Here is a 13,166-nt window from a genome sequence, read left to right as displayed (position 1 = left end):
GAAAGTAATAAAAAAACAACCCCTTTTCATTTTCAGTGATGGGCTCGCAACGCAGGGTAGGCGGCCCAAGAGAAAAAAAAATAGAGAGAAGGGAGAAAAAAATGGGCCCACTCCCGCACTTTGTACGAGAATCACAATATAGGCGGACCGTATGTCCGTACGCATCTTCACACGAGGCAATAGGACGTGATCCCTAAACCCAGCAAATACATATCTCCACCTGGGCATGCAGGGAAAGGTACGCAGCCCAACGTGCATCGTCAAAAAAAATAAAGAAAAAAAAATGTGTTGTGCTAGCATGAGGCAGCAGGCAGCTCACACACTTATATGTATTTTCGAGCTAAGGGGACGCGATTCTTAAACCCGGCAAATACATATCTCCGCATTGGCATGCAGGGAAAGGTACGCAACCCAACGTGCATCGTCAAAAAAAAAAGAGAAAAAAGAAAAAAGAAAAAAGTGTGTGGTACTAACATGATGCAGCAGGCAGCTCACACACTTGTATGTATTTCCGGGCTAAGGGGACGCGATCCCTAAACCCAACAAATACATATCTCCACCTGAACATGCAGGGAAAGGTACGCAACCCAACGTGCATTGTAAAAAAAAAAAAAGTGTGTGGTACTAGCATGAGGCAGCATGCAGCCCACACACTTATATGTATTTCTGAGCTAAGGAGACGCGATCCCTAAACTCAGCAAATACATATCTTCACCTGGGCATGTAGGGAAAGGTACGCAACCCAGCATGCATCGTCAAAAGAAAAAAAAATAGAGAAAAAAAAAAGAAGAAAAAAGTGTGTGGTGCAACCTAAGAAATTTTACATCATTTTGTATCTCAAAAGTTCTAGTTTGATTACATTTGTTGCTTAGTAAAAAAATCGAAAATTGTTAGGATAGTGTATTTCACACGCCTGAAGACAATGATCAAGTGTTTCTTTGCTTATGCTAAGTCTTAAGTTTGTTATACGAGAGCCAGGTTCCTAACAAATCATTCGAAAGTTATTGAAATGCTTTTAAAATTAAAGAATCTTGAAAATAATTAGGCTAAGAAGTGAAAAATAATGTTGTAAAAGTGGTTTTGATATAAGGAGAATAAAATGTGAAATTCCTATTTTACCCCTCAAATTTTAAATATTTTTTATTTTATTTTGTCAAATTTAACGGCTAGGGACTAAACTCACCACTTCGCGAATAACTGAGGAACTAAACTCAGATATGGTCATAACTCAGGGACTGCATCGTCACTACCCCTATAACTCAAGGACTAAAGATGTCATTTTCCTTTAAAAAAAAATACTAGTAATATTTATTGATAAAAGATTGGCCCTGTTTAGTAAACGGCTGTTAGCTGATTGGGTTAGAAAGTACAACTAGTTGATAACATTAGCTGATCGTAGAAAAGTGTTTGGTAAATTAGTTGTTAGCTAATAACTGTTTGGTATAATTTCTTTTTTTTTTTTTTTTTCAAAAAGCTAATTGAAAAAGTTACTTTGAGCATCTTTTTGAATTTTAGCATTTTGAAATTACAAAAAGTTGATTAACCAAACATTTATAGGCCCTGTTTGGTAAATGGCTGTTAGCTGATTGAGTTGGCTGATTGGGTTAAAAGGTATGATTAATTGATAATATTGGCTGATTGTAGAAAGTTGTTTGATAGATTAACTGTTAGCTGATAGCTGTTTGGTATAATTTTTTTACTCAAAAAACTAATTGAAAAGGCTACTTTGAGTAGCCTTTTGAATTTTAGTATTTTGAAATTACAAAAAGCTTATTGACCAAACAACTAATAGTGGTCAAATAAATCAAAATTGATTGATAGGATGATTATTTACCAAACACGGCCATAGTGATTTTTTAACCAAGTCAAATAGTTAATAGAGATCAAATAAGTCAAAATTAGCTGATATGCTAACTAAATTATTTTACCAAACAGGGCCAAATTCGATTACATGAAAGTAAATTTCAATTTTAAAAATAACAGAGTATTGTAAGGTAAAGATAGTCTTCCATGTCAAACTTACCATTATGAGTATTCTTTGAACTTTTTGTCTTTTGTTAACTTTAACTTTTTAAAATAATAATAAATTCAAATATGATAAGATGTAGTCAATAGAACTTACTTTTAAAAATGAGCGAGAATCGCAAGGATAAATATAGTCTAACCTCATTCACTCTAGTATTCAAAGTTGTGGAATGAACTATGACTTGCTGATGGTAGCTCCAATATTAGAAGTTGTGGAATGAACTAGGACTTGTTGGTGGTAGCTCCAATATTAGTGATGGGCAAGGGTAGGTTTAATAGTTTTTATTGATTAATTTTCAGTAACAGTAAATGAAATTAAAAAAGATAATTGCAAAAAAAATCCAACATTTATTTATAAAACGCAAATGTGAGAATATTCAATTAAGGTAGTGTCCAAAGAAGCCTAAGTTTTTAGCAAGATTGAAACTACAACACATTCTTCTTTAGTAATTAGAAACATAGTTTTTTTTTTTTTTGAAAATAATTAGAAACATAGTTTAGTTGTCCACAAACCATAAAAGAAAGCAAGTGATAAGAACAATGCAAATACCCAATATATCCACAGAAAACCACAAGTATTTCATTACCCTGCCCTTCCACACTTGTCTTCTCCACCACCCGGTTAGCGCTGAAACTTCATAATACAAGGCCTTCCATAAAAATGTATAAATGAAAAATTAGAAAATAATCAACACCACAAAACTATTTTTGAGTCTAAAGTGTGTCACAATTTACCTGTCTTTACAAACACCCAGAGCAAGATCCTGGCACCAAGTTAGTATAGTAGCAGTGGAATGCCACTTGGGCTGCTTGGCTTACCGCCTTAGTTGCATACACTCTGCTTGGGCGTATAAATATGATATGAAGGTTACCCTCCTGATATTACCATGTAACTTGTTAAGAGCAGACCTCAATGGAATGCTTGCTTGAAAGCCTATGTAAGAGTAATCACATGGGCAACCTAAATATGACAAAAGGGTAATTGTTGTATAAATAAGTCTCACTTCTACCAACTTCGTTCAGCCAGATAAGGTAATTCTGTCATGCCTAGTCAGTCAGTCAGTCTGTCTTTTACTTGCTCACTTTTTCCTGCGTTAACTTCACCAAGTCTTCAAATAAAAAATCCAGAGTAACACTCAGGTGTTGACAGATAATGTGCCAGATATCATCCTCTCAAGCTGCAGATTACTCAGAAGCATTAGAAATTCTAAAAATTACCTTCTTTAGAGAAAAACTACTTGAATTGCTAGATCCTTCAATTGAAAGCTTGAAACATTGTTCATCATGTATCAATTTCATCTGACATTTATTCTTGGCCTCCTGTATCTTTCATCATCTAGGTAACTGTCTGGTCGATTACCATAGTTATTGCTTCCCTGACCCCTATTATAGGATCCTCTACCACTTCTGTTCCATGATTCACCATATGTAGAATCTGTTCTATATGAGTCTCTATTATCTTTAATACCCTTGCCGTTCCTGTGAAAATCCCTTGTTCTTCTGTTGGAGTCATCCACAAAAGAGTTACTTTTCCTAGCAATCTTGTCACTGCGATTCGTGGGATTCAATCTGCCATTTCGACCAGTTCCAATACCTCTTTGTCTGCTTGTGTGATAATTTAGGTCATCATCATCAGTCTCTAAATCAGAGAAATGCTCTCCTTTATTCTTGGAGCTTCCTCTCCTCCCAAAATCCCTAATGGATTTATTTCCTTTCCTCTGCCGGCTTCTGAAATCCTCATCAATTTCACTGCCAGAACTAAGACCAACATCATCATCTGACTCAAAACTTGAGGAATGCCTAGTGGTAGTTCTTGGTTTAGATGTATATTTCCTATTTGAACGAATTGGATGTTCATTGTCAGAATCAAAATCAATTTCGGAATCCTCAGAACCAGGCAAAGTGACCCTCTCACGCATTGACTTGGATTTTCTATCAGTCAAAGAGTTGTGGCGACGGCTGAGCAGATTATCATCATCCATATCTTCAGATTCAGAGTTAACTTCAAGCTCTGAGTAATTGATTTGAGAATTTTTCTGTATTTCATTTCGAGTATCTACCTCATAACTGTCAATATCATCTTCCTCATCATCAAAATCATTAAATCCTAGTCCTCGTTTCTGTGGTCCAGAAAAATCTGTCTCGTACCCCTTTGGAGGCCTAGAAATTACTTCTACTTGCTTGTCTAGCGGAAAATCGATATCCAATTTTTTAGAATCAGCATACTCAAAGGCAGCAACATCTGCACCATCTGACTCATCATCATCAAAATTAAAATTCCAAGCATTAGAGACATCCTGCCTAGCAACCCTAGCTGGCATCTTATTATCTAAACTCATTCTGGGACCACGCTGCCTCTCCTTAAGTTGACTTTCAGTGTAATCATCTGGTGGGCGCTTGAATTCACAATGAAAGCATACCACATTTCTCCGATAGTTTAAGAAATTGCACCTAGAAGGCATAAAATGTAAGTCAAAACATTTCAAACTCTAACATAATGAATTTGATAGCATAGCCTAGAAAGGATGAGTAATTTAACATTGGAATGCCTGTAACTGGTCTAAAGCGATTCTCCCAGGTGGCAAAGCGGATAGTCCAAGTTGGAAAGTGAAGGATGATGAATACGATTTCACTTAGCTTAGTTTTATATTAAACAAGTGAAATTTATCAGTTCAATTTGATTGCATCAAACCATAATGACCTACTAGAGCATGGATGCAACATTAGAGCAGCTATAATTGAAGGCACAAGAATCATGTACGGATGTACCTCTGTTAACTCCAAAGTTATTTTGCAGCAAAATTCAGTGACAAAAGTGAAGCGGGAATGCCGATATATATGATTTTGTTTAGCTTAGTTTTATAAAACACTATTCAAACATAGCAGTTTAATTCAATACTGTTAGTCCATAGCAACCTACTAGAGCATGCAAGAACATAGGGAAACTATACTAGGAGGCACAAGGATTATGTACCCTCTGTTGAATTAAAAGTTCTAATGCAGCAAAATAATAATGAACAAGTACATAAATCATACAGAGTTGGAAAAACAAGACAAGTACATACTGGGGGCATTCCCATTCTCCTGGAAGCAGCTGTCTCTTTGGACGCTTGGCATCACACTGTAGACACACAGTATTCTTGGCAAAGTTCATAAAGTCGCACCTGAGAGCAAAATTCATCCATTAGTGAAACGGAAACTGTTGCAATAGTTATCCATAGGACCATAGATGCGTAGGTTCTCTTTCTGAGACTTCAGTTGGTTATATGGTCAAGCTGTTGGGACTAATATCTGTTTTAATGCCAAAGCAGAAGGTTAAATATTTGAAATCCAACCATTAGATTATGAAGTATGGTTGTAACATGTAGGGAAGGTCAGATTGGAATAAAGGAGAAGCACCTTAGAGAGTCAGACCATCACAAGATAGTCACCTACCAGAAACAGAGATCAAGCGGAGAAAAAGTTTTCAAAGAAAATAGAACCTCAAATGACTAATAACTCTTATTTCTCAAGAATGAACAGAGTAAAGAATAATAAGAAAAGAAAAAAGCATACTTTGGGCACAGCCAATCTCCTTTTTTCATTTCAATGTCATCACGCCCAACTCGCTTCTTAGGAGGAGGAGGCGGCTGTTTCACCTTTGGTGGAGGCTTTTTGATAATAGGAGGTGGAAGATTTGGATCTATTGGAACAGCACTTAACTTGACCACTTCATGAAGCAACTTCCGTATAACACTCTTCACAGATTTCATCTTCAGAAGAGACTTATTAGCAACTGAACCATTCACAGGATCAAAAGCATATGTCAATAAGAGACGCATAACATCAATAGTCCTAGCCTCATCCTCCTTATTTGTAAGTAGGTAAGCTTTTTCACAAGAGCTCCTCAAATTGCAGGAACTACACACCTGAAACATGTACATTGGTCAAACCATGAATACACTACCACCACCATGCGTAAGATGCAGAAAAAGAAGAGAGACAAAACATTGAAACAACCTTATATTAGATCATAATTGTCAATAGAGATGAAATTAAACTGAACCCCAAACAAAATGCATTTCCATACTTACATCTCCTTCATCAAGATGGACATGTTTCCTCAATAGTTTGGCAGAAAATACAACCCTCTTGTCTGCACTAGGGCATCCATAGCCAACCAAAATTTGAAGATCATGTCTTGACAATGCCCTGAAATCAATTACCAATTACCACAGCAATAATCAATGAACTACAATGACTTTCACAATGTAGTATGCCATGGGCTTGTATATTTCATTTCCTCATCCATATAATTTCTATATATATTAATTCCACCCCGATAACTTAAAAGTAAAAATACTTATTATCTACTTCCATAAACATAACAGCATTCGCGTGCCTATCAAAGTATTACAGACCTTAAAATGTCAAATCTATCGCGACCAAAGTTGAGAACAGCAGTCTGAACAGTCTTCCAATCCCTAGTAAAATCGAACCCTTCATGTTCTACGGCATCGGAAACACTAAACCCCAAGTCTTCAATCATTTTATCCTCGTCTTTCCTCTTATGATCGAAGTAATTCTGCTGCACCAGCCTCTCCATCAGCTCAATCCACTCCGGCCAAGGGTGCACCAACTCCACCTCCTTATCCATCAACCCCCCGCCGTGACCCACAACAGAACACCTCTCCTTCTCCGAGTCCATCTCCTTCGACTTATCAGGAACCGAATCGACATCTGAAACCTCGCTCTGAGTTTGCGATTGCGGCTGGGGTTGGGACTGTGATAGAGTGGCGGACTTCTTGGATTCGCGCCAAGCGCGTATGCGTTGGAGTGTCTGGTCTTTCTCGGCGTGCTCTTTCTCGATGGCGTCAATTTGATCAAAGACGAAGCGCATCCGGGCGGAGAGAGACGAGGGTTCAGAGGGCGTGGGGCCAGAGGTGGACGGGGTGGAGGAGAGAGAAGAAAGGAGTTTTAGAGAGAGAAAGTGGAAGGGTTTAGGGTTTAGGGAAAAGAGGCGTCTGCGGAGGAGAACAGAGGTGGCCATTTTGGGGAGGGAGAAGTGAAAGAGAGGGGAATTCAAAACCCCTTACCATGAAAAGAAAGAGCAGCTAGACTGCTAGAAAGAATAAACGAATAGAGGCTATGTTTGGGAGAAGAATAAACAAATACAGGTACTCTGTGACAAATTAAATTGAACTCTCATCTCACTTAGTAGGGTCACAGCTATACTGCTTGACCACAAACCCTTTGAAGAGTTAGAAACTAAAAATTGAAAAATTGTTAAGTTAGCTGATTATACATAAAATTGTTTGATAAAATAAGCTTTTTGATAAGTTTATAAATGTAAATATACTAAAAAAGACATCTTCAAAAAATGTAAATAGTTTTAAATTTAAATAGGTTTGTTTACATATTAAAATTAAGGCAAAAACTTGTGTTATACCGTCTTATGGATCTCAATTCGTAAGGCGGGTCGGATCTTTTATTATATGCGTCGACATGTGCCTCTCAAGCCCTCCCCTCATCGTTTCTATACCCTCATCATTTCTCTCTCTATGTTTCTGCCACATGATTGATTTTCCCATCTCATCCGCTCACACTGCTCTTTGCCTCCTCTCATCTCCATCGCTCACCATCTCCGTCCCCTCACATCTCCTCCGCTCAAGCTCTCCGCCTCCATTTTTGCCGCAACCTCCAACTCCGGTAAGTATTGCAACTCAACTAATTAGAATTTCTCTCATTCCAATCCATAATTTTCTATCAATGTAAAAACACCATCTCTACCCAAAAATTCTTCATGTGATCATCTATAAGTTTTAGAATTTTGCAGAATAATACTTCAATAATTTAAAAGTATTATCAATTTTTAATAAAATTTAGGATTTCTTTTCTTTAAAAAAAAAATAAAACGATAGACTTCATTAATTAAAATCCAAGCTCAAAGCATGAGCGATGGAAGGAAAAGGGACCAAAAAACAGTCTGTACAGTCAGACAAAGACAAGGCTTCCCTTGTAAGCAAATGGGCAACCTTGTTCGCGGCCCGTTTAGCAAACAGAAAGCTAATGTTAACAAAACTCATAGCTATTTTTCTAATGTTATGTAAGATAAGATCAAAAGATGAGACAAAATTCTGGGTTTGGTTGATTCCATTAATGGCAGTGAGGTTGTCGCTCTCCACTTGTATGTTGTCCAGGCTCTGTGCTTTAATCCATTTCAAGGCTTCGCGAACTCCGATTGCTTCGGCTTCATGGGGTTTAAAAGCTCCACGCCAAGGAATACGCCTGGCTAATAAGAATCTGCTTGTTGAGTCACGAATGGTGAAGCCAAAACCCATCTTATTGTCATTTTGATCGATTGTAGCATCAATGTTAATCTTAAGCGTTCCCAGAGAAGGATTCGACCAAGTAACAGTATCATCAGGAGCCTTGTCAGTAGCATTAAAAATTAAATTAACAGAAAGCCACTCAAAAAGATAATTCATTGCAAATTGGCAAACATGAGAGGCTGATAAGATAGTTTGATTCCATATTTTTTCATTACTTGCCTCCCATATTTTCCAACAAACAGCGATGAGCACACGGATTTCATTTTCATATTTGGATGAGAAATAACGTTCAAGCCATTGGAAAAGGGAGTTGCAATTATGATAATCGATGCCGCCTAAAATATCCCAACACCCAGTAGCGAGTGGGCACCTTACAAAGAGATGAAAGGGTGTTTCTTCTTCACAGTTACATAGCTGGCAATAGTCCGGCAGCACAACATGCCGAGATTTCATACGGTCGTGTGTAGGAAGTGAGGAGGAACACAACTGCCAAAAGAAAGTTCTGATTTTTTGAGGGAGTTTTAGCTTCCAGAACGATATTTGCAGGTGATCATGACTACCAATCAAGGCTTTATAGCAGCTACGCATGGTATAAACTCCTTTATTGTCCTCCGTCCAAATAAGTTTATCATTAATTTTAGTGTATGGTAGTGGGATATTACCTATCAAGCTGTAGTCAATTTGCCCAAATAAGGGGTATGTTCCAAGAGGGGACCAAGGGATGTTCCAAGAGAGGACTAAGGGATTGATGAGAGCTGACACTTTGATGTCACTTGCAAGAGAAGAGCAACCGATTGGATGAAAGGGTTGTTATTATTGGGTAACCATGGGTCTTTCCAAACATAGATCGATTCACCATCGCCAACTCTCTATCTACTTTTCTGCTTTAAGATAGTTTGGGCTTCAAGAATGCTACGCTAAATGAAGGAGGGGTTATTGCCAAGATGGGCTTCCAAGAAGCTGGAGTTTGAGTAGTATTTAGCTTTGTAAGTTCTGGCTAGCAAAGAGTTTGGTTGATTAACAAGGCACCAAGCTTGTTTGCCTAGCATCGTAATGTTAAATTCTCGAATTCTTCTAAAACTCATACCTCCCCATTCTTTGGGATGCACAATCTCTACCAACTTTGCCATCTGATGCCTTTAGATCTTTCACCTTCACAGCCCCACCAAAAACTATTCATGATCCTTTCAATTTCTTTACCGAGGTCAATTGGAAGGAGGAAAACACTCATTGCATAGGTGGGTATAGCTTGGATGACGTTCTTGAGAAGTATCTCCCTCCCAGCTATAGAGAGGAACTTATGGGTCCAACTTCTGATTCTGCGAACAATTTTGTCTTTGATAAAGCCCAAGATCTCACGTTTGTTTCTGCCAATAAGTCATGGAAGGCCAAAGTAGTTCCCATTCAGATTTCCCTCTTGTATACCCATGATATTACAAAAATCCTCCTTAGAGCTGAGGCCACATTGGTATTCTTGCTGAAGGTAAGAGCAGACTTTGCGTAGTTGATTGTTTGGCCCGAAGCAAGCGCAAATGATTCAATAGTACTACTTTTAAGAATGCTGGCTTCAGACGGGGTGACTTTACAGAAGATGTAGCAGTCATCTGCAAAGAACAGGTTGGTGACTGTTGGGGCTCCCCTTGCAATGGAAACACCATGAAGCATGTTATTTGTTTGCAGCTTTTGAAGCAATAAATGGAAAGCTTCAAGGATCAGAATAAATAGGTAGGGTGACATGGGGTCACCCTGTCTAAGCCCACGGTAAGGTATGACATTTCCAATGGCCCTTCCCTCGAGTAAAACTGTGTAACTGACGGTGGTGATCATTTCACGGATAAGGTTGACAATATGATTGGAGAAACCCAATTTTGTGATGACCATAAGAAGGCTCTCATTTTACTCTATCAAATGCTTTGCTCATATCTAATTTGACTCCTACATAGCCCATCTTGCATTGACTTTTCCATTTAAGATAATGGTTGATCTCATAGGCAATCATAATGTTATCGGATATGAGTCTTCCCGGGACGAAAGTTGATTGGGACTCAGACACAACCGTTGTGAGCATCAATATTAGTTTGGTTTTTGGCACAATTTTTTAGAAGCCACATAGGAGAGATAAGAGGGAAAGAGAAAAAGAAAAAAAAGGAAAAAATAATAATAATAATAAATAGATTCTGACACTTAAAAAAAAGGTGTTTACACACCAGCACACGCGCCCGGCTGGGCATTGCTGTGTGCGAAACACACACAACTTCTCATGCTTACTTTTTTCTATGTGCGCGAAACACTGTTCCAAAAACCTTCATTTGCAGATGAAACTTAATTTTCTCTCATTTGCCTTCTCTCTCCTCCATGTGGCGAATCAGAGTCAAAGAGTGCATATATTTCTTTAGACACTGAGTTCCTTATTCGTAGACCAAAGGTAAGAGTTCCTTTAACATACCTCAAAACTCGTTCAGCTGTTCACAATGTGAAATTGTAGGAACATGCATTTGTTGACAGAGTTGATTAACTGCAAAGGATAGATCAGGACGTGTGACTATCAGGTACTGCAGTGCTCTAGCCAAACTCTTGTACTGCGTAGGATCATCATACAAATCTGCATTAAAGGAATCAGACTTCGAAACAGGAATAGGTGTAGACAAAGGTTTGCATTCAGTCATTCCAGCATGTTTCAAAATATCATTCATACTACTTCAAAATATCATCAAACACACTACTTTATAACATAAATATACTGCTTCAAAGCACAAATGAATAATTATAACTTTGATAATAAAAAACAATACTTTATAGCACAAATATACTACTTCATATCATAAATTGAATAATCAACACTTTAACGTTTTCAAAAAAAAAAAATCAACACTTTAACCATCAAACACAATACTTAATGGCACAAATATACTACTTCATAGCACAAATGAATAATCAACACCTCAACCATTAAATCTAATACTTTATATCCTAAATGTAGTATTTCATAGCACAAATGAATAATAATAACTTTAATCATCAAACACAATACTTTATAACACAAATATAGTACTTCATAACACAAATGAATAATCATAACTTTAATCATCAAAGACAATACTTTATAGCACAAATATACTACTTCATATCATAAATGAATAATCAACACTTTAACTATCAAACACAATACTTAGTAGCACAAATATACTACTACATAGCACAAATGAATAATCAACACTTCAACCATTAAATCTAATACTTTATATCATAAATCTAGTACTTCATAGCATTAATAAACAATTAACACTTTAAACATTAAATTTAATACTTTATAGCCTAAATGTAGTACTTCATAGCACAAATGAATAATCATAACTTTAATCATCAAACACAATATTTTATAAAACAAATATACTACTTCATATCATAAATTAATAATCAGCACTTTAACCATCAAACACAATACTTAATAACACAAATATACTAGCTACTTCATAGCACAAATGAATAATCAACTCTTTAACCATTAAATATAATACTTTATAGTGTAAATCTAGTACTTCATAGTACAAATGAATAATCAACACTTTAACCATTAAATCTAATACTTTATAGCCTAAATATAGTACTCCCTCAGTCCCGTAATCGTTGTCCGATTTCCTTTTTGCACGAAATTTAAGGGAGCAAAGGAAAAATTGTTTGTCTTCCAATTTTGCCCGTCCTTTTTTCTCTCGCCAGCCACTCAAGAAGAACCCACTAAAACACTGTACACTTCTTCTTCTTCTTCTTCTCTTTCTCTGGTTTTAGTTTTCTCTTGTTTTAGAACCCACTAAAAGTTGTTCATATTTCTCTAGTTTTAATTTTCTCTCCAAATAAGAATTTTAAAATTCTTTCTTTCAATAAAATTTTGAGATCAACATCTCCATACTCATATGAATCCTTTATATAATTTTAGACCTTTATATGTTTGCAACTCTGGTTGTTTTTTTCCCAAAAAAAAAAACACATGAGAATGGAGTTTTGATGAAATAAGAGCATGGTCAGCGCCGTTGATTTCTGCCATAACCTCAGTGTTTATCACCGAGATCTCAAGCAGGGAAAGCTACTCCTCAACGAACATAGTGGGACGTCTGCGACTGTTTGGTCCATACCCAGTGTGGGACGCCGGCGAACGTGGCGTCGGAGGTGTGAGACGGAAAGGGTACGACACCGGCCAGTAGTATGGGATAAATTCGAAATACAGGAGAATAAATTGGGGTATTGTATAAATTCACAGGGGTAATTTAGGAAAAAGAGAATAATAATGATGCTCAATTTTGGAAAGTTGACAGTACTTTGGGACAGACTAAAATGGAAAGTAAGACAGGTAAAATGGGACGGAGGGAGTACTTGATAGCACAAATGAATAATCAACACTTTAAGCATTAAATCTAAGCCTTTATAGTCTAAATCTATTATTTCATAGCACAAATGAATAATCAACACTTTAACCATTAAATTTAAGACTTTATAGCCTAAATCTATTATTTCATAGCACAAATGAATAATTAACACTTTAACCATTAAACCTAATACTTCATAACCTAAATCTAATACCTGTGTGCAATCGACTTTTGATTTTACAAAAATGGCGGGCACTTCAACTCTTTGGCAACAATGGCTACCTACTTGTCCAATATTGTGTAATACTATACGATTGACGTCCAGTTATATCGGAATATCACTATTGTAATAGGTAGAGAAATTAATCAATTACTAGCGGGTTGTAATAGACAGTTACCGGCGGTATTCCAAAATTTAAATAGAGAAATTAAACATTACAATGACGATACATGAATGCCGCTACGGTAA

At 36.9% G+C, this 13,166-nt stretch overlaps 1 protein-coding gene across 1 annotated transcript; it reads right to left on the bottom strand.

Annotated features, from left to right (window-relative positions):
* Nucleotides 1-2,417: 2,417 nt before the first annotated feature.
* Nucleotides 2,418-7,115, bottom strand: LOC116032077. Its single transcript, XM_031274479.1, has 6 exons — nt 6,426-7,115; nt 6,099-6,216; nt 5,581-5,933; nt 5,091-5,189; nt 2,761-4,476; nt 2,418-2,675 (listed from the first exon to the last, which is right to left on the bottom strand). The coding sequence occupies exons 1-5, from the start codon at nt 7,052-7,054 to the stop codon at nt 3,321-3,323; spliced, it is 2,355 nt and encodes a 784-aa protein (XP_031130339.1). The 5' UTR covers nt 7,055-7,115; the 3' UTR covers nt 2,418-2,675; nt 2,761-3,320.
* Between the last annotated feature and the right edge of the window lie 6,051 nt (nt 7,116-13,166).

The sequence above is a fragment of the Ipomoea triloba genome, chromosome 10 (genome assembly GCF_003576645.1).
Source record: "Ipomoea triloba cultivar NCNSP0323 chromosome 10, ASM357664v1".
Lineage (NCBI taxonomy): Eukaryota > Viridiplantae > Streptophyta > Magnoliopsida > Solanales > Convolvulaceae > Ipomoea > Ipomoea triloba.
Note: the sequence above shows the minus strand (reverse complement) of the source record. Positions and strands in the feature narration are given on the sequence as shown.

What these genes read in the sequence shown, in the direction of transcription:
- LOC116032077 (XM_031274479.1), bottom strand. Translation starts at nt 7,054, where the DNA reads ATGGCCACCTCTGTTCTCCTCCGCAGACGCCTCTTTTCCCTAAACCCT. An exon ending in GATAGATTTGACATTTTAAG is followed by an intron (nt 6,217 to 6,425) that starts GTCTGTAATACT and finishes AATTGATTTCAG; the next exon opens with GGCATTGTCAAGACATGATC. An exon ending in GGAGATTGGCTGTGCCCAAA is followed by an intron (nt 5,190 to 5,580) that starts GTATGCTTTTTT and finishes TTTTGCTCTCAG; the next exon opens with GTGCGACTTTATGAACTTTG.